Raw genomic sequence first — 22,171 nt, 5'->3', positions numbered from 1 at the left:
GGCCCACCCTCCAGGTGCAGCCAGATGCATTAATTGGCCTCTCAGGCCCACTTTAACACTTATAAAGCCAGGATGGGATATATATCCCATCAGTCTACCTCAGGTGTTCGCAAACTTCATTGCACTGCAACCCCCTTCTGACAATTACTGCAAGACCCCAGGAGAGGGGACTAAAGCCTGAGCCCACCCAAATTCCACCGCTTGGGGGGAGGGCAAAGCTGAAGTCCAAGGGCTTCAGCCCCAGGCAGGGGGCCTGTAACCTGAGCCCTGCTATCCAGGGCTGAAGCCCTTGGGCTCATGCTTTGGCCCCGGATCCCAGCAAGTCTAAGCCAGCCTTGGTGACCCCATTAAAATGGGTTGAGACACACTTTGGGTTCCAGACCATTCTTTTCTGGGATGCTGTTGGAGTAGTTCTAAATATTTTTACTAGCAGTAGATTTGTTGAGAAATCACAAATGACTCAAAGCATTATCAAGTCCCGAACTTAGAAATTTCACCCTTTCCATATTTCTAGGGTATCTGTGCATGGCTTGTTCTTACATATTCCCTTACCCATCTATTTGTTAATTTGCAGTCTGAAAATAACCCTTCATTTTTCCCCTTTGCAAACAAGAGGTTCCTGTTGGAAGAAAAACAGGCTGACCCAGAGGCAGATTTGAGTAGGTGGGCTTCTTTATTGCGGTACTTGTTCCCCTGGACCCAATTGTCCAGTAAGCCCTGGATTAGTTACAACATACTCTTTTTATTTACATTAGTATGTAAATCCCTGCTTTTATTACAACACCCCCAAAACCCTCATGGAGTAATATGAACGCCCATACAATGAATATTGATAACCCTGTACTGAATATAATTATCCCCACCCCTGATTACTATTTACCTTATTAGCATATTCTACCAATAAGTTTTACTTTGAAGATACACTTCTTTGCTATAATTGTAGTCATGAACTCCTTGGATCAGCAGTTTGCAGAGAAGAGAGAAAGGGGCCATGACCCCAAACTCGACTGTGCAGCTGGGAAAGAAATGGAGCAGGAGATAACACTACTTTACCCGAAAAGGCATTCTTTAGATCCCCACATTCCTCAGGCAGCTGCAACCTTATTAAACCCTTAACAAGGAGAAGGGAGGGGAGAGGAGTAACCCTAAATCTATCAAACACAGAAAGATGCCTGCACTTGATCTATCAAGGGCAGAAATGGTGCTTGCCCATGCCTTTACTCCCTAATGCCATCTCTGTTCACCAGCAATTTCCCAGTTTTCTGCTTTAACCCTTACATATCCCAAGAGTTCCATTTGGAGCTGGTGTGCTTTCTGTGTGTTCAGCCACTCACAGACCATTTTTCTTCTCCACAGATCGACTCCTACGATGTGACTGTGGCAGAAGACCTGGGAGAAATCCAGCTGCTAAAAATTGAGAAGCGAAAGTACTGGGTTCATGATGACTGGTACCTCAAGTACATCACTGTGAAAACACCAGTAGGTGACTATCTGGAATTCCCATGTTACAGATGGATTACAGAGGATAAAGAAATTGTCCTCCGAGATGGAAGAGGTGAGCACCATGAGAGAACTACTAACCCCTAGACGGGTGTGCTCACTGCTTTTTTTGGGGGGGGGGCATGTTCTATGCCCTCATTGTGGCCCCAGAGCTGGAGGATCTATCCAGCCCCAGGGCCAGAGAAGTTCTGTGCCCCTGCTGATTATTGGGGGGGATCCGTACCCCTGCTCCCCACCCCTTGTGCTCACCCCTGCCCCTAGAGCAATGAGGACTCCCCCTATCTTTCCCTCTCCTCCCAGAGGCACCCAAACCCTCTCTCCAACTCCAGTTCCTTCTCTCCCACCTGCAAACCTACCACATCCCCTCTGCTACTAACTCCCATCCGTGCACTGTAGGATTTATGCTCCCGGATGACCGTGACCTCAGTGCTGGTTTATGAACTGTCCACTGGGTCTGGCACTTGGAAACGAGTTGGGTTACTTTGAGGACACATGCTAAGGAGATTTTTTTTCCAGCAGTGGGGATGGTCAGTACACTGGTCCTAAATTGCAGGCTGCCCTCAGTGCTCAATTTCTGGCTGATCCATTGCTGATCCATTGCAGAATGCTCCATTCTGGCTGATCCATGGATCCTTGGCCGAGCATTCCCTGGCTGCCTAACCTTGAGGCTCTAAAATATGTCAGTTTTCCAAGTATTATCCACCTGGAAACTGTCCTGTTTTCTAAAACCCAGGAATAGGCAGCTTGCAATGGAATTCCAGTTCAGAGAGCATTAGGGCTGGCTCGGAAGTAGAATTCAACTAAGCTGTTTCATCCTGCAAGAGCCAGGATCAGGCTGATGGTGTGAAATGTGTTGGAGATAGCTGTTGGTGCTGTGCTGAGAAAAGTGCCCTAGCACTTGAGTGCTACCCCTGTGTTTTAACTGGCTTTGGTTACCTACTGCCAGTACAGTACCGTGGCCAAAGACAGGCACTTCATTGGCTGCATAATCCAGTTGCTCACAGCTGTGCCTTTGTGGCAATGAAGTTTGACTGCTGCAATATGCTATACTGTGGACCATTAAAAATGCTGATCTAGTGCCTGTAGATATGGGGTGGGAACCAAGGGTTTAGCCAGTTTTGCTGCATTCAGGTCATTGGCTGCCTAATTAGACATGCAGCCCTAAGGAGTTTGCTTTTCAGTGGTTAAGGCCCTTAACAGTCTGGTGCCAACTTTGTTTCTCAGCTTCTGGCTCCCTCACTGATCTCTGCCCCTCCGAATACCCCACACAGGGAGGAGAGGGATTCTCCACAACTTGCGTTGGCTTTATTTCAACCCTTGCTTTCAAAAGAGGAAGACGGTGTGGATTTCAGTTTGTGAAGAAGTAAAGAATGTCCGCAAGATCCTGGCAGTATCTTACCAGAGTGCCAGCCAGCCCAGACTGCATTGTCTGTTATCAGCCCTGTTCCATCTGCCGTTTCTACCTCTGAACCTTAAACAGACATTTCCTTAAAATTCCTAATGGCTCTATTTGCATTCTTTTTTGTGTATGTAAAGCAGATCCGGTCTTGTCCATCACTTTTCCTTGTGGGTTGTCCTGTTAGCTGCTCTTTCTCTTCTGTTCCCCATCCTTTCTAAGGAAGACTCTGTCTCATTCAGTAACATCAGGGCCACATGTTCAAAGCATCAAGTTATCAGTTTTGGAAAGCCTCTCTCTTTCTTCTGATCCCGAAGCTCCCGGCATGGAACTTGGAGTGGAAGAAACAGTTGTTCTTGCAGTGTAAGAACAGAGAGTATGAACCTAGGAGAGGGATGTCAAGGCATTTTCTAGCATCAGCATTCTTCAACAGAGGAGATTTAACAAGGCTGTATCTTGTTTGGTTGTTTGTCGCTCCTCGCCTTTAACCAACCTCCACCCTGTACTGAGGGGACCTGGGGCTTGGCTCCATAGCTGAGGGGTTAGAGCAGTGGTATCAGAATCCAGGGGTAACAGGTTCAACTCTCACTGGGGCCTGGATTGCAATCTCTGCCTCATACTCTCCTTACTGATCCTTCCTCAGTTGCTTGTCACTCTTCAGCCTTAACCAACCTCCTCCCTGTACTGAGGGTGCCTGGCTCCCTAGCACAGCAGATGAATATTCCACTGTAGCCTGATGTGTAAAGGTTATTCTTAGAGACACTATCCATGGCTGTAGGTCAGTAATTCTCAGGATGAAAACAACTCTTTTGCTGTTCAGACCCATTGTATTTCTCTGGGCAGGGGGCAAACTGTCTGCTATAATTGAGTACAAGAGAGAACTGCAGATGATTTGCTACAGCACGTAGTAGGAGAACCCAGATAATGACAGATACTGAATCCTTGTGTCCCATTACCCAGCTAGAGAATTAGACAATGAAGGGTAAAGAAACCTCATAGCACTGTTTCTTCATTTTTTCACAGCAAAGCTGCACCGGGATGACAAGACTCAGATCCTCAAGCAGCACAGACGCAAAGAACTTGAACAACGGCAAAAAATGTATCGGTGAGTTTCATATAACAGTCCTGCTTTGTGATGTCAGCTGCCTAGGGAGGCCTAGTTCTGTTCCTAGCAGGTGAGTGTCCATGGCACAAAACCACCATGGTGACTGGCACGTGTTTGTAAGAAGGGTCTGAATGAGCTAGTGGTGAACTGGGGGAAAAGACTTCAGGAGCAGACTGCATTTGCATGGACACACCTACTCTGCATAGGTGTTCAGCACACAGAGTTTCTTTGCCAAACTGATCAGTCGTGGCTGGTCTGGGGTAATAAAATGTTGTTACCTTATTGTATGAGTAAAGGGCAGCAGAACTGTACTTATCATGCCCTGATTGAGGGGGTCACCCTAACCCAAACCTAAGTGGGAGGTGGGGATGCCAAATCCCAACGAAAGTCAAGGGGGGTGGGAAGACAGGTGTTCCTACTTCTTGGTGTGGCCTCTGCCTAAAGAGTCCTAGATGTCATTTGATCCCACTCCCCTTTCTAGTGGTTAAAGACAGTGCTGACTGGATTCAGCTGAGATCCTTGTTTCTTTTCAGTGATTATTAGAACTTAAATCACTAATAAGCATGTTTTGGGACTAAGCTGGTATGGGGACAGTGTTACAATGAAGAGGCAGCCACAGTGAGGTTCCCCACTAGGCAGTGAAATCACTAAGAGCTGAGCTAAAGCGTGGAACCTCAGAACATGGCATCGTAGAAGTGGTGGCGAGAAGTGGTATCAGTGACAGAGAGAACAGTGGCAGCAAGCGGCCAGCGGTAGCAGAGAGAATAGCAGCCGTGGTGAGCGGCCGCACAGATAGCAGCAGCTGTGGAGGCATTGCTCAATGCCCCCCTCCTTCCAGGGGTTGGAGGTGAATCCATGTGAATGCACCTCTGAACTCTGGGTCAAAACTGACCAAAGACAATCAGCTGAGAGTGGGGAGCAGCAGACGGAAAGGGAAGTGGCATATTAAAGGGACATTCGTTCATCGGACTTTCACAATGCAAGGTGGGAAACTGAGGCAAAGGATGCTGCCCAATCTACTGTAGGGTGGATTTTTGCTTATGGTTACGTGGTTTTGAATGGTGATTGTGGTGTTTTCCCAGATTAACGCTGGTTCCAATTCCTCGTTTAATAGAAGTTTTCTTTTGCTATACACAGGCTCCGTGCTTGCAAGTGGAGAAGTGTTGCTTCTTAGTAGCACCCAGGGATGGTGTGTTGCTTTCCTGGATTACAGGGTGGGGGCTCAAGCCGGTTCTGTTTTGCATTGTTGAGAGGAACCCCTAGCTATTGAACCTGGCCCTTGTTGCTTCCCACTCTTCTGGGGAGAAGGGTTACAAACTGGCAGCTTCCACAAGGCAGCCGAGCACTGGATGGAGAGAGAACATCCCTCTGGCTCCCGGAGCAGGTCTCTGCAGGTCAGGGTTAAAGCAGTCTGGAAGGACAGTGCAGTCAGGCTTGCCCTGATGCTGCAAATACCATACCAGTTCTGTGAGCAGACAAAACCCTTCACTCGCCCATATTGTCTAGATGACACGTTTCACCGAGGCTGAATTCATTGAGGCAATTTATTCCAGTGCTTAACCACTCTGACAGTTAGGAAGATTTTCCTAATGTCCAGCCTAAACCTCCCTTGCTGCAATTTGAGCCCATTGCTTCTTGTCCTATCCTCAGAGGTTAAGAAGAACAATTTTCTCCCTCCTCCTTGAAATAACCTTTTAGGTACTTGAAAACTGTTATCATGTCCCCTCTCAGTCTTCTCTTTTTCAGACTACACAAAGCCAGTTTTTTTCAATCTTCCCTCATAGATCCTATTTTCTAGACCTTTAATCATTTTTGTTGCTCTTCTCTGGATTTTCTCCAATTTTGTCCACATCTTTCCTGAAATGTGGTGGCCAGAACTGGACACAGTACTCCAGTTGAGGCCTAATCAGTGTGGAGTAGAGCGGAAGAATTACTTTTCGTGTCTTGCTTACAACACTCCTGCTAATACACCCCAGAATGTCGTCTGCTTTTTTTGCAACAGTGTTACACTGTTCACTCGTATTTAGCTTGTGATCCACTACGACCTCCAGATCGCTTTCCGCAGTACTCCTTCCTAGGCAGTCATTTCCCATTTTGTATGTGTGCGACTGATTGTTCCTTCCTAAATGGAGTATTTTGCATTTGTCCTTATTGAATTTTGTTCTATTTACTTCAGACCATTTCTCCAGTTTGTCCAGATCATTTTGAATTTTGATCCTATCCTTCAAAGCAGTTGCAACCCCTCCCAACTTGGTATCATCCGCAAACTTTATAAGTGTACTCGCTGTGCCATTATCTAAATCATTGATGAAGATATTGAACAGAACTGGACCCAGAACTGATCCCTGCGGAACCACACTCGTTATGTTCTTCCAGCATGACTGTGAACCGCTGATAACTACTCTGGGAACAGTTTTCCAACCAGTTTTGCACTCACCTTATAGTAGCTCCATCTAAGTTGTATTTCCCTAGTTTGTTTATGAGAAGGTCATGCAAGACCATATCAAAAGCTTTACTAAAGTCAAGATATACCACATCTACTGCTTCCCACCCATCCACAAGGCTTGTTATCCTGTCAAAGAAAGATATCAGATTGTTTAGACGTGATTTGTTCTTGACAAATCAATGCTGATTGTTACTTATCACCTTATTATCTTCTAGATGTTTGCAAATTGATTTCTTAATTATTTGCTTCATTATCTTTCCGGATACAGAAGTTAAGCTGACTGGTCTGTAATGAGACAGAGACTTCCTTCAAAATGATGGGAAACAGAATAAAAAGAGCAGCTACCAGGACAATTCCCAAGGAAAAGTTCTGGACAAGACCAGCTTTACATGCACAAAAGAGAATGCAAATAAAGCCTTTTGGAATTCAAGGGTAATGGCTGTTTAAAGTTCAGAGGTAGAAATGACAGCTCTATCAGGACAGGAAACAAACAATACAATCTGTATCTGACTGGCAATCTGACAGGCTTTCTAATGTTCTTCCTTCTTCGCAAACCACCTTCCTTTGGTTTGAAATAAAAATTCCCCACTCAGATGCCAACATGATGTGCACGGTGTAAGGACATTAGTAAAGTAGAAAGTACCCCAGCGTACCTTTAGGTAGTGTTAGTTCTCTTCTAAGTCTAAGAGCTGCAAAGGGGGTACTATGTCTCTGGCAGTGTTGCCTTATGGAAGAGACTAAACTTAGTCTGAGCACTTTAAGCTGCTAGAAACTTTGTGACCCTTTTTCTGCATAAGAGTGGGGCATGCCAGCCAAATGTATATCCCATTAAATGATTTCTGCAGTTCCAGCTGGATACAGTTCTATTTATTTCCAGCCTAGAGGCGGAATGTGGTCTAATGGACTGGGAATGGGATGAGACCGCAGGGACTTCTGAGAACTTATCCCAGTTCTAAGGCATGTCACCTTTCCATGTGTTTCCTTATCTGAAATGTGTGTTTCTATTATTAATAAAATAGTGGTGTATTGCTGTGCGCTGGCCTGGTGTATTGCTGTGCTAGCTGCATGAAAGGGTGGGGTGAGTGAGTCCTATATGTTATACCTGCATACCCATATCCTATGAACCAAATCGTAAGAGGTGCTAAGCAACTGCAGCTCCTAGTGAAGTCAAAGGGCGTTTCAGTGCCTTCTGGGTTGTGGCCCTATATATACATTATGGGCCTGATTCTCCACAGCTTTGCACCTTGTGTAGTCATTGACCTCTGCATGCAGCGGGCGTGAGAGGATATGAAACGAGTAGTGTGTTTACACCACTTTGCACAGGTGTCAATGGCCGTGCCTGGCAATGGGGAATCAGACCTATGGGGTGTGTGTGTGTGGGGGGGTAAATAAAGCACACTGGGTTCCTTCAGGATGGAAGGCATTGTTATAAATATGACATTATCAGTATCCCTGATGAGTCTGCTGGAAATACCATTCACAGCACTGAGGCATATGGTTCACAGCAGTGAGCAATGCAATCTTTTTTGTTCTGTGTTTGTACAGTGCCTTGCACAATGGGATCCTGGTCCTTGACTAGAGCCCATAGGTGCTATGGTCTAAATGCATGGATGAGACAATGGTGTAGGGAGGAGGGATTTAGGTTGATTAGGAACTGTGGAAACTTTTAGGGCGGGAGTAGCTTATGCAGGACGGATGGGCGCCACCTTAACCAGAATGGAACCAGAATGGAACCAGACTGTTGGCATGTAGAATAAAAAGGTTGTGGAGGATTTTTTAAACAAGGTTCTGGGCAAATGTCAACTGGTGTGGAAGAGCATGTGGTTTGGGCAGGGATATCTATTAGGGATGAATTTATTAAAGGGAATACTCTATATCCTAGTAAAGGCAATAGAAAAGAAGTTGGTAAAGCACAGGCAGGAGATAGTGAGGAACAGTCAAACGTAAAAGCTTCCACTTTAAACATAACACATGAAGGCAAGCAACTGAATATTGACCAAATGAACAAGTGCTTATATACAAAAGCTAGAAGTCTACTGTTGGAATTGTTATAATTTCTGCATGGTATTACCATGACACTAATTTAACCATAAACCCCTTTATTGAATCCAAAGACTGAATACTATTTATACAATTGCTCTAAAGGTGCCTAAAAAACCTAAAGAATAAGCAGTGTACTACATCCAAACAGTAACAAAACCTTGATAAGAATTTGGTCAAGATACTTACAAACGGGCTAAACTGAGAGGTGTTTAGACCCATATTGGTTGGCTCTAGCTTGACCAGGCAGATATTAGCGATGAACCCTTTAAGAGTTAACTTTATACCCTTTAACAAACAAGTGATGTCATGGTCAATTGCTGACCTCAGCTAAAAACCAATTGGAGGCAGTTCACTCTTATTTCCAGTCTTAATCCAGATAAGATTTGCAACCTTCTTTCTCCCCAAGGCCTTTCCTTCCTATCTTTTCCCCTCCTTCTTGTAAGATAACACTGGTGTGTGGGGTGGGGAGGTCCATATTGGCTCCTTTTAAGACAGATTCTTTTTGCCTAATTCAAAACCATTTGCAGTCTCCTCTGTTGGTCAGAGACCTTCTTTTTAGAACCGTTCCGTTAGCTCATTAATTATTCTTTGAATCAGACATCCTCCCTACTCCATTCCTTCTGGCCTGATAACTCATTATTTTCAAGGCCTTCCTTCTACGTGCTAGTCAGGCCTTTCTTTACAACACACATATTTCCTTTGTTAAACTTAAGCTAATGCTAATTCTTTAATATCCTATTTATTCTACATCTAAGTACTATGATGGGTGAACTAGAGTGTCTGGCATTAAATGAGGACATTGATATAATAGTCATCATGGAAACTTGGGGGAGTGAGGATAATCTATGGGACACGGTAATACCAGGATACAAAATACAGGATATAAGAATGACAGAGTAGGTCGTGCTGGTGGGGGAGTGGTACTACGTGTTAAAAAGACAAGCAGAGTCAAATAAGGTGAAAATCTTAAATGCTTCAAACTGTGTACCATAGAATCTCTACGAATAGGAATTGCATGCCTGAATATAACAGAGCCAATATACTACTGACCAGGATGGTGACAGTGTTTGTGAAATGCTAAAGGAGATTAGAGAGGCTGCAAAACCAGTAACCACAATGATAATGGCTGATTTCAACCCATGTATTGGCTGGGTTCATGCCACCTCAGGACAGGATGTAGAGATAAATTTCTAGATTACCATTAATGACTGCTTCTTGGAGCTGCTAGTCCTGGAACCCACAAGGGGAGAGGCAATTCTTGATTTCATCCTAAGTGGCATACTGGATGTCTTCCAAGATGTGACTATAGCTGAACCTGTTGGTAATAGCGGCCATAATGTAATTAAATTTAACTTCCTCCGGTGGGGGAGAAATACCAAAAACACTCACCACAGTAACAGTTAACTTCACATAGGGGAGCTACGCAAAAATGAGAATAAAAAGAGCAGTGACAAGGGTAAAATGCCTATAAGCAGCCTGGAGACTACTTAAAAACACCATAATAGAGTCTCAGACTACATATATACCCAAAATAAAAAAAAAAGACTATAGGAGGACCGAAAGAATGCCACCATGGCTAAGCAGAAGAGTAATGGAGGCAAAAGGGCATCCTTTACAATTTGGAACACAAATCCTAATGGGGAAAATAGGAAGGAGCACAAACTCTGTCAAGTAAAATGTACAAGTATAATAAGGCAGGCCAAGAAAGAATTTGAGAAGCAACTTGCTAAAGATGGAAAAACCTCAGAGCAAAATTGAAGCCAGAAGCTTCCCAAACAATCAGCAGGGCCACTAGACGACAAAATGGTTAAAGACAAGGCCATTGCAAAGGAGCTAAATGAATTCTTTGCATCGGTCTTCACTGCAGAGGATGTGGAGGAAATACTCACCTCAGAGCTATTCTTTTGGAATGACAGATCTGAGGAACTGTCCCAAATTGGTGTGTCAGTAGAAGAGGTTTTGGAACACATTAATAAACTAAACAGTAATCAGTCACCAGGACCAGATGATATTTCCCCAAGAGATCTGAAGGAACTCAAATATGAAATTGCAGAACTACTAACTGTAGTCTATAACCTATCATTCAAATCAGCTTCTGAACCAGATGACAGGAGTATAGCTAATGTGATGACAATTTTTTTAAAAGGCCCTAGAGGTGATCCTGGCAATTACAGGCTGGTAATCCTGACTTCAGTACCAGGCAAACTGGTAAAGAAACTATAGTAAAGAACAGAATGATCAGATACATAGATGAACACAATATGTTGGGGAAGAGTCAACATGCCTTTTTCAAAGGGAAATCATCCCTCACCAATCTATTAGAATTCTTTGAGGGAGTGAACAAGCATGTGCACAAGGGTGATCCAGTGGATATAGTGTACTTAGATTTTCATAAAGCCTTTGACAGGGTCTCTCAGCAAAGACTCTTAAGGAAACTAAGTAGTCATGGGATAAGATGGGAGGTCGTCTCATGGATCATTAACTGGTTAAAAGACAGGAAAGAAAGGGTAGGAATAAATGGGCAGTTTTCAGAATGGAGAGAGGTAAGTAGCAGGGTCCCCCACAAATCTGTATCAGGTCCTGTGTTGTTCAACGTATTAATTAAGGGGAAAGGGGATGAGCAGTGAAATGGTAAAGTTGACAGATGATACAAAATTATTCAAAATAGTTAAGTCCAAAGCAGACTCGGAGGGAATCACAGAGGGGATCTCACCAAACTGACTGGGTAACAAAAGGGCAGATGAAATTCAGTGGTGATAAGTGCAAAGTAATGCACAGTGGAAAAAATCATTCCAACTATACATATACAATGATGGGGTCTAAATTAGGTCTGACCCTAAGTTCCCTGTAAGCTGCACGGCTGCACGGCAGCCTATTAAGCATTGTGCAGTTGCTCAGCGCTGCAGCGGGGAGAGATGCCTCTCCTCCAGCCCCGGAACTGCCACAGCGAGGAGAGGCACCTCTCCTTGCCAGCCCCAGCACAGTCCCAGACCTACTGCGGCTGAGGGAGAGGCGCCCCTCCCGCGGCCCCAACCCAGCCCCAGCCTGGACCGTCTGCGGCCTCGGGAGAGGCGCCTATGCCATGGATGCAGCCCAGCCCTGGACCTACTGTGACTGGAGGAGAGGCACTCCTCCCTCAGCCCCGGCCCAGACCTGCCGTGGCCAGGGGAGAGGTGCCTATCCTGTGGCCCCAACCCTGGAGCTGCCGCAGCGGGGAGAGGCAGGGAGAGATGCTCTCCTGCAGCCCTGGACCTGTTGCGGCCAGGGGAGAGGCACCTATCCCACGGCTCCAGGCCCGGAGCTGCCGCAGGGAGAGAGAGCTGTGGGGAAGTCCTCTCTCCCCGCTGTAGCCCCGGGGTAGCCTTCACCCCAAACTCCTCATCTCCGGCCCCACCTCAGAGCCCACACCCGCAGCCGGAGCCCTCATCCCCATGCACCTCTGCCCCAGCCCTGAGCCCCTCATCTCCAGTCCTGCCCCAGAGCCCGCAGCTGGAGCCCTGACTCCCTCCCCCCTGCACCTAACCCTCTGCCCCAGCCCTAAGCCCCTCATAGCTGGCCGCACCTCAGAGCTTGCACCCACAACCGGAGCCCTCACCCTCCCACACTCCGAACCCCTCGGGCCCACCCTCACCACATGAATTTTATGTGCACCAACATGGAGGTGATATGAAGTTGTGGTGGCCAAAAGTATAAGAGGGTTCAAAAAAGGACTGGATTAGTTCATGGAGGATAAGTCTAACAATGGCTATTAGCCAACCCCATGCTCTGGGAGAAGACAGAGATGGACCACTCCATGATTGCCGTGTTCTGTGCAATTCCCCTAAAGTGCTGGTGCTGGCCACTGTTGGAGACAGGATACTGGGCAAGATGGCCCATCGTCCGACCCAGTATAGCAGCTCTTTTATCCTTATGGTAATACAAATAATAATAATGACATTAAAGATACTATGCTATGCTGTTTACCTAATTGACACCACTCCTTTTCCTTTTTTCTCCTCTTCCCTTTCTCAGATGGAAGGAATGGCATCCCGGCTTTCCTTTAAGCATCGATGCGAATTGTCACAGTGACTTGCCTCGCGACATCCAGTTTGACAGTGAGAAGGGAGTCGATTTCGTTCTGAACTACTCCAAAGCGTATGTGTTTCTGGGGGCTCAGAATTCTGCAGAATTTCTGATCAGAAAAGCTGGGGGTGGCAGCCATGCGTGAAATTTTATTTTATTAAAGATGTTTCCCTTCTTTTAAATTTTAAAAACTAGAAAATTCATTGGGATACTGAAGTTTGAAAATTTGGAAGTGGTTTTATGGTTGGTCAATAAATGGGGAAGATACTGCAAACCTTCCCCCCAAATTTGCCTTTTTTTTTTTTTCATTTCAAAATTTGAAACATTTGGAGCTTTGAGCTGGAAAAGTTTTAGGCATCTCACTAAATCGTGCTTTGGGGGTCACAGGGGAGCAAAAGAGACATTGTTGACAAGCCAAGGTACAGGGAATGTCTGCTGAGCAAAGACTGGCATGCAGTGTACAATACCTTTTGGTGGGATAACCCACAATTAAGCATAACTTCTCTGAAGCATGTGGGTTAGTGAAATCTCCAGCCAACCTACCAGCGCCTGCATCTCTCACCTCACTCATGAAACATGGTCGTGACCATTCATCAGCATTAAAGATCCCATGGAACTCAGTACAGGGGGAATGAGACAGTCACCAGCTGATGGACAGCCCTCACTGAGAATAAGCCTGTCCTACCCACCAGGGGTTGGACTAGACAAGCCAGTGTATCATTCCATCTCTGATTCTATTAATCATTTGGTATCTTAATTTTTTAAATGCTGTTTTAAAATCTGTGCTGTTGCCGGTTAGAGGAACCAGACATCATTAATGTCAGCCAACATGACTTGATCCAAACCAAGGACTATTATTTCCCAGAGTCCAGCTGGGCACGTGGATTGTCCCAAGCCATGATCTCATTGGGCCTTCTTTATGATGTCACAGCCATGCCCCAACTCACAGCAATGCATGTTTGGCCTTCACCACCAAAACAAGAGGAAAATGCCTTTGCACATCGTGTTACATAGAATTCTATTGTTGTTAAATTGGAGGGTGGGAGCACGAGAGAGCATCCATCCCACTCAGCCACACATGGTCCCACAGTGGCATTTCTCTTTTTCTTCTCCCTACTACTTTTCCTTCTCCTAGGAAGGATTTTTCTTAGTGGATGGACACTGGTTGTTTTAAAACTTTTTTTGAAATGCAAATATGGCCCTTGAAGAGAAGGAGCCGGACTCTACATAGCAATGAGCCCCTCCAGGGTATCCACAAACAGGCTATTGGGATTCTTCTCCAGCAGCTGCAGGCACTTAGCCTTCCATCTTATGCTACCCAGTGTACTCAAGGCATGAATGAATAGCTGACTAATGTACCCCCTCTTATGGTTTATTGCTACCTCGGTCATGGCAGCAGCAGAGATATCTGGGTGTTACAGCATGTGATTAAGTTGATGTTACAGATCATAGTCAAATGTTTCCCCTTTGACTGATGCTCATGGATAGTAAATAGCTATTCTGCTTAAGGGCCAGATTCTGATACCCCTACTCACTGTGCATAGTACCTTACTAGTCACATGGTCCCATTAGTTTCAGAGAGAATATTTGAGTAATGTTATAACTGGGAGTTGGATGGTCAACCCAAGTAGATGGAGCAGAAGTCAAACCAAGGGTCAGCAGTCTCTTGCTGGAGTCTGTTTTTGAAGTTTTTTTGTTGAAGAATTGAGTGACCAAAGAGATTGAAGTGTTCTCCAACTGGTTTTTGAATGTTATAATCCTAATCACATCGGCCACACTATCAGAGGCTCGTTCACCTGCACATCTACCAATGTGATATATGCCATCATGTGCCAGCAATGCCCCTCTACCATGTACATTGGCCAAACAGGACAGTCTCTATGTAAAAGAATAAATGGACACAAATCAGACATCAAGAATTATAACATTCAAAAACCAGTCGGAGAACACTTCAGTCTCTTTGGTCACTCGATTACAGACCTAAAAGTGGCAATTCTTCAACAAAAAAACTTCAAAAACAGACTCCAAGGAAAGACTGCTGAATTGGAATTAATTTGCAAACTGGATACAATTAACTTAGGCTTGACTAAAGACTGGGAGTGGATGTGACATTACACAAAGTAAAATTATTTCCCCATGTTTATTCCCTCCCCCCCCCCACACACACACACACTGTTCCTCACACATTCTTGTCAACTGCTGGAAATGGCCCAGAAGGGGGACCCCAGAGATCGTAGTCTGACCTCCTGTATAACACACAGGCCAGAGAATTCCTGCTCTTGCATTGAACCCATAACTTCTGGCTATGCCTTTACCTGCTAAATTAAAGAGTCCTCTCTTATCGCAAATATTTCCCATGTAAGTACTTAGAGGCTGTGATCAAATCGCCTCTTAACCTTCGCTTTGATAGGCTTTCTCTTTCTAAAAGAAGGAGTGTAACTAAAGTCTGCAGTTGTTGCCAACAGACTGTAAATGCTGAACAGATTATTGAGTTTCATTTCTCCATAAAGGCCAGATTTGTCAATGAATTTGACTTCCAGCAAAGTGGATCTGTTTGTGTCAAGCATAACTCTGCATGCAGTTGTCAAGTTGTTAGTTGCATTATTTCTCTCTGTATATTTATTGGGTTTCTAAAGAACAATCGTTTCATTTATTGTCAGTGACATAAGGTGTTTAGAGAGACAGGGTGGGTGAGGTAATGTCTGTTACTGGACCAACTTCTGTTGGGGAGAGCAACAAGCTTTCAAACCCATACAGAGCTCTTCTTCAGGTCTTAAGGTGTTTTGCAATGTATCCCTTTCTGAGTTCCTCATTTGGTACCATAGGCGGGCCTGATGTGGAATTAGTAACTGCTCTATCAACCTTCAAATGCCACTATTTCACCATGCAGGAGGTGAGATGGCCTCTTTACAATATCATCTTACATTTATATAGCACCAACCAGCCTGCAGGATCCCAAAGCAGTTTACAAACTAGATACAAGAATCATTTCACCCACCACTGAAATGCAGCCACCTCTGGGATAGAATGCAGCAGCGGCTGAGCAGTGCACAACAAAATGGCTCAGTTCTTTAGGACAAGAAGGGAAGAGAAATACAATTTGAAGCTGCCAGGACATAGGGGGGAAAGAATGTGCAATAAGCAGTGACAGTGTCCAAAATATTCTAAAGTACTGTAGATCAGTACTACTGGAGAATCTTGGAGGTGGTTTTTAAAGACCCAGGGTAAACATTTCAAAAGCACCTAAGTAACCTGGGGTCAAATTTTCTAAGGTATTTAGGCCCCTAAAGATGCAAACAAATGCCTAGTGGGATTTTTAGAAGTGTCTAACTCCCTTTGAAATCAATGGGACTTAGGTGCCTAACCCATTTAGATGCTTACATAAATCCCACTAGGTGCAAAGCAGCATGTTCAGGCACCTAAATATCCTTGTAAGTGCAGTCCCTAGAAGCCCAAGTTCCATGGGCTTTCACTTAGTGAAGTCACTTAGGCACTGAATATTTTGCTTAAGAGACACGCTCTGGTGGTTAGAGCAGAGTACTGGGTTCTTTTCTTGAGGGGGACTGAGCTCTGTGGTTAAAGGGGGTGGGGATCTTCAGTGGTATCAGGAGTTCACCCCAGAAACGCTGTTCTCAGATCTGCCACTGGCTTTCTCTGTGTCCTTAGGAATGTGAGTAGCAGTATGCAATACTCTGCTCTAGTGCCTGATCCAAAGTTAGGGGAAGGGACCTGCTACTGCTGACAGCTAGGGGAGTTCTCCTTTAGCTCAGGTGGTAGAGCTTTGGGGACTGTAAAACCAGGGTTCCAAGCCCAGCATTTGATAGCGTGGGGTATGGGATTCCTCAGATAATTGGGTCTGGTGGCTGAAACGTGCGAATCATTGATGCTTAACCAGACCACGTGAAAGTTGGCTGTTCCAGTCTGTGATACCACTGGGGTTTAGCTTGTGAAGCTTAGTGAAAACAGTTTCTGTGCCCCTGGTTTTGCATTGGATCCAAGGGAAGTGACACCTTTTGCAGTCTGAGGCTGGTTCGGAAGCTCTCTGAATGATCTCTAGCAGAGCTACAAGCAAACCAACGATGAGTTCAGCGTTTGTGATGAAACCAGGCAAGCCTCTTCTGGTTTCGGGGTTACTTGCGAACATTTTGCCTAGGTCAGCTCTGTGGCTCACCTTCCCAGTCTCATGGGAAGTCAGGGAGGAGGCTCCATGCGTGTTTGTAACTATGCCGTTTGGAGAAGCCTGCAGGAAGGATGGTATTATGATGTTTGCTTGCTCTACAGGGAGCAGTGCCTGGCACAGAACAGGCAACTCAGTGTTATATAGTCACGACATGGGCTTGGAACAAAGTGTGGGGCAACCCCACAGAAAGAGATCCATGCAAGAGAAACTGGCAAAAGGTCCTGCAGCTACTCCCTCAGTCCAGACACTGGCTGTGAATGCTCAAGAAGGCATTCAGGAGGATCCCCTAAAGAGGCATTACAGAGCCAGCCCTGGTCCAGGAACCTGTTCCTTATTCTATTATTATTAGGATCAGTGCCAGTTCCCTTAACTGTTGCACAGGTTATTACAAGCTTTTAAAGCACATATTCACAAGGAGATGCTACCTATGCTAGTGCAAGATGCCTGCTCCCCAACCTCAAGGGGCTACATTGCAGGGCCCTTTGGTGACATAGTAAGAGCAGCCACATGTGAAAGCCAGCTGTGGTATTTGCAGCATGTTACCAGATATCCTGATAACAGTGAAAAGAATTACACAGAGCATTTAGAAGAGTGGGGAGAGCTAGCATCTCCAGTTGGTTACCCCCACTTCCTAGGAACGTAAATCTTTAAGGCAGCTGTTCCTTCAGAAGGAATGTGATATGTCAAACACATGCAAGGAAAGGAAATTGGGAAACAGTTTTTTTTATGGAAGAAATAAAATCCCAGTGCTGGGGGGCTGGGATGCCTGTCTCTGGAAGTGGCTGGGACCCAGAACTGGAAAACCCACGACAGGGTTAGTGTTCAGGTGAGGGTCTGTGTTGTAGAGAAAGGCAGTGAAGGGTGTTTGTAAGCACAGAGTACAACTGCTAGGGTATAACTGGGAGGAATGGGGTGAACATGAGCCAAGGGAAAATGTGCTAACTATGGAATAGTCCCATGGTGTAGGCACCATCACATGGAACATTTAAAACTGAACTCAATCTCAGGAGGTTACTGAGGAAAGTCATGTGTAAGCCGGTGTTTGGAGCACAGGATGGCTAATCTAGAAGGTGTGGAGGTCTGGCAAACGGCAAGGCTCGCCCTGAACTCTGTTCCAGAGTCCCAGAGTGTATGGCTGTGCTGGGCTAGCAACCTGGATGTGAAGATGCCATATTGCAAACAATTCCCAGCCACGTCTACCTCACTCCTATGCGGTGCCCTGATTGCCAATGGAGAGACGAGTTTTGTTCGAGTATCTTCGGGGGAAGTTGTTCAAGAAGAGGAAGCAGTGTGGTTTCCTTTCCAGTGAACTGGCTTTTAAATAGCTGAGCATGGCTGCATGCATGTCTCTCCCTGTGGCAGAGCAAAGGGGCCTGGTAATTTCATGCTCTAGACGAAAGCCAGGAATTGTAGAGGAGGCTGCCGTCCATTACACAATGATTGCAAGTTGCATCAGTGTAAGCAGGCAGCTGGAAATAACTGTTTCTGCAGTTGGGATCCTCGTGCTAGTTTTGAGTCTTCGGAGACCAATAATTTCCTTTTCAATTCTCTGGGTTATATACTCTCCTCCCGCTGCCTCGGGATTCAAGTTTGTTACGCCCGTTGGCATCATTAGGAGTGACGTGTATAACTTCATAAGAACCCAGGTGTGGGGAGAAGACTTTACAGTTATGGAGAGAACCCCAGCTCCATTCTTCAGAATGCAAAGTGGGTTTGTCCAGTCAGTATGTTGGAGTCGCATACAACCAGGGTTCCGAAGTAGCTTTGAATTTTGGGTGCCCCCATTTGTGAACGCCTAACCTAAATGCGCTTTGGGCTTGAGTCTCAGAGGTTTTGAACACCTATAGCTCACACTGGCTTCAGCTGGAGACATGGGTGCTCAAACCTTCGGAAAAATCCGGCCCAAGGATCTCAAGTTGGGTACCCAAAATCAATGGCCACTTCTGGAAAAAACGTGCTTTAATGTCTCTATTGGACTCGTTTATTCAGCTCTTCAACAGCTACGCCACCTCCATGTTGGCCTCTCCCAATCTAAGCAGGATCAAGACAGGTGAGTACCTGGGTGGGAGACCTACAATGCCAGAAAAAATATGAAGGGAGGTATTAATTCTGGAGGTGGTACAGTTCCTTCAGCATCTGTACTGATCTGATGCTCCAGAAGGAGCCACTGCTGCTAGAGGTGCTGTCTTTTGCCTTCTGTTTTATGTCTCATGCAAAAGCACCTATAGAATCTAAAGATCCCATGGCACATCATGGAAGTATATGGGAGTTAATCCTGGTGTCCTGTTCCCATCTGGGGATTTACATTCTCACTCCCTCTTCTCCTTCTACAGTTTCAAGTAGGTATGATATTCTGCACTTCCTATCTTCAACTGAACTATTGGATCATGTGTGGTTGCTGTGCACTGTTAAAAAGCAACAGTGTTCCACCCCAGAGGTAGCTGCAGTTTGGTAGGGTTAGGGTTGTCAACCCTCCAGGAATTAAAGATTATGTCATGTGATGTGTCTTTAATTAAAGATTATGTCATGTGGTGAAACCTCCAAGAATATGTCCAGCCAAAACTGGCAACCCAAGTAGGGTTTGAAATGATTTTCTGCCTATTTAGCTTTGTAAAGTTAAGTGCTTTGTTAACTTGCTAGTTAGAGCTTTAGAACCTGCTGGGTCTGGCTGGACAGGAAGTTTAAACTGGAATGGCAGCTCTCAAGTAGGGACTGTAAATTCGCTTATAATTCTGCTCACTTCTTGCTTCTTCCTGAGACTCATCCAATGACCCTCTGGGGGAAGCAGCCCTTCCTGTTATCCGGCCTTAGCCTAAAATCATGTCCATGCTTTAGTCTCCCTTCTTGATGCTCAGAGAAGGGCCTTCTCTTGGTCCTTGTATGATCTTTTCTGTTCCCTATAAACTAGGATCAGATGTCCTGTAAATCACCTCCTTTTCCAGGCTACACAGATCCACCAGCTTTCCCTCTTAGCACACCCTCAGGTGCCTCTTGTTACTACTTCTGTTATAATCTTGATACCCAGAAGCAAATGGACTGTTTCACACCTGTCCCTGTTCAGCATCTTATCTCCCTGATTCATGGATAAATTCCCCTCCCAGTGCAGCCAAGCACCTTTTTTCTTTTTCTTTTGCCTCATTTTCTGCCATCACATTCTGAGGGCCCTTTTTGCAAACTATTTCTTCCTGCCACCCCAGCCTTTTGCCCTCCCTGGCAGTGTCTAGTGCTGTCCTAGTCTAGGGGCACGAATCTGCCTTGACTGACAATGAATTCACTCTTCTGGCCACTTTCCCACAAGCTGTTACTTCGGATCCTCAGGTAGTCTCCGCAGACGTCCCTTGTCCATTGCCTGGTTCACCTTAGTGTTGCTGGTCAGTTTCTTCTCAACAGGTTGTCAATGTCAGCACAAAGCCTCCCCTCCGTTCCAGCCCCAGTGTCAGGACAAAGCCCTCCTCCAGTCCAGCCTGCTCCTCACCTTTCAGTTGAAAGAAGTGATTTCTTTTTAATAATACTAAAGCTTTGCATGTGCATAGCACTTCACTAACTTTAAGCCCATGGGGTAAGTCAATCTGATTATCCCTATTTATAGGTGGGCAAACAGAGGTACAGAGCGGTGAAGTGACTTGACCAAAGCTATAGAGGAAGCCTGTGTCTGAGCTGGGATTAGAACTGGGGAGAGTCTGACTTCCAGGCCTGCATTCAGACTATTTCTTAAATCAGATTATTTGGTTCTTGAGATTTTCACTTAATTAAATAGAGCATCACATTATCCCACTGACTGAATAACACAGAGAGTTCTCAATGCATCCCACCCTTCCTGTTTTATGAATTTATGTTGCCATTTATTATAACTTCTTCGTCCTCTCTTTTAGCCAGTTATTAATGTCAGCGCCAGACTGAGGAATGCTATCTACTGGCCTGGCTTCCCACATGATGTATTATTGGCTAGTTCGCTTAAACTCTACTAGATTACACCCATTGACAGCATTCCCTCTTCTACCACTCCGAGATTAGATTTTCCTGGTGTAGGTTTTGGTTGTGGTTCTTGTTTAGACGATTGGTCCTCTGACTGCAGTATCCTGCCTCTGTCCTTGGCACATACCTGTTACAGATGAAGGCAAAACAAAATGGGCATACTATTATTTCTACTGCAGTAACATCTAGGGACCCCAATCAGAGATCAGGATCCCGTTGTAAAGACAAGGGCCAGAGAGCTGACAGGCCACAAGGTCAGCCAGAATGCAGTGGAAGAGAGGAATGTGGCGGGGGGTGGAGGAAGGTAACCATAAAACAAACACATCCTGGTTTTTCGGTAATAGGCACAAGGGGAAGATCCTCTGTAGCTCCTGCAATAATCACCTTGTGTCCAGAAGCATGAGACTCTTATGCTGAGACCTACCCAGGACGAGTAGGATTTTCAAAGGGAGTTAGGTGCCTAAATCACATAGGTGTGATTGAAAACTCCACCCTTAGTCCACTCCCCAGAAGACAGCTGGCCACATCATACACCACCCTACAATTAGCACTAATGTCACTTGCTGGGTTTAGTGTGTGGGTGCTGGGTGATGCTAGTGACCTGTGGGATACAGATCAGACCAGACGATCTGGTGGAGCTTTCTGACCTTAAACTCATAGGCTCAGAGATTTTCAGGCCAGAAGGGACCATTGTGATCATCTAGTCTGATTTCCTGCACATCGCAGGCCACAGAACCTCACCCACCCACTCCTGCAATAGATCCCTAACCTCTGGCTGGATTACTGAAGTCCTCAAATCATGGTTTAATGTCTTACAGAGAATCCACCATTTACACTAGTTTAAATCTGCAAGTGACCCATGCCCCATGCTGCAGAGGAAGGCGAAAACCCCCCGGGGTGTCTCTTGAATTTGCACAGGAGCTGAATTCCCTCCCCTCCTGCTCTAGGGCTGAGGCTTATTGATGGGACACTGTGGAGAAACTTGCTCTGCGGCTGCTGGTGCTGCTTGTATTCTGGAGACCAGGTTGAGTGAAATTCCAGGCAAGGTGGTTGGGGCTGATCTAGGACTTGGAAGACCTGGCTTCAAGCGTGTTCTCTCCCACAGGCTTCCTGTGTTGTGACCTTGGGAAGTCACTTAGGGCCGAATCTTCAAAGATACTTAGTTGCCTAAGTCCCATTTAAATCAGTGTGCGCTAGGCACCTAAATCCCTTTGAGAAGCTATGGCTTAGTCACTCTGGGCCTCACTTCCCCCTGTGTTTAATGAGGATTAAGGCACTGCCTTGCCCCAAAGGGGAGTTGTGAGGATAAATCCATTAAGGGTTGTTGGGTGTTCAGATTCCACAGTGATGAGGGGCCATAGATGTACTTAGCATAGCTAGATAAATAGTGTCTCATCTACAGGAAATGTTTTCAACAGTTCTCCCAGTGTTGGTCTAACACCAATGCCTCTCCCCAGTGCTACC

General features: G+C 45.6%; 1 protein-coding gene across 1 annotated transcript in view; it reads left to right on the top strand.

The window, feature by feature from the left end:
• ALOX5 (arachidonate 5-lipoxygenase) overlaps positions 1–22,171 on the top strand; it is a 52,706-nt gene that overhangs the window by 13,552 nt on the left and 16,983 nt on the right. Inside the window, exons 2-4 of the mRNA XM_073352987.1 lie at positions 1,357–1,555; positions 3,920–4,001; positions 12,502–12,624. Coding sequence (XP_073209088.1) covers positions 1,357–1,555; positions 3,920–4,001; positions 12,502–12,624 — 404 coding nt within the window. The remainder of the gene's footprint in view (positions 1–1,356; positions 1,556–3,919; positions 4,002–12,501; positions 12,625–22,171) is intronic.

This window comes from Lepidochelys kempii, chromosome 7 (genome assembly GCF_965140265.1).
Source record: "Lepidochelys kempii isolate rLepKem1 chromosome 7, rLepKem1.hap2, whole genome shotgun sequence".
In the NCBI taxonomy this organism is placed as follows: domain Eukaryota; kingdom Metazoa; phylum Chordata; order Testudines; family Cheloniidae; genus Lepidochelys; species Lepidochelys kempii.
This window is presented reverse-complemented; position numbering and strand designations above follow the sequence as displayed.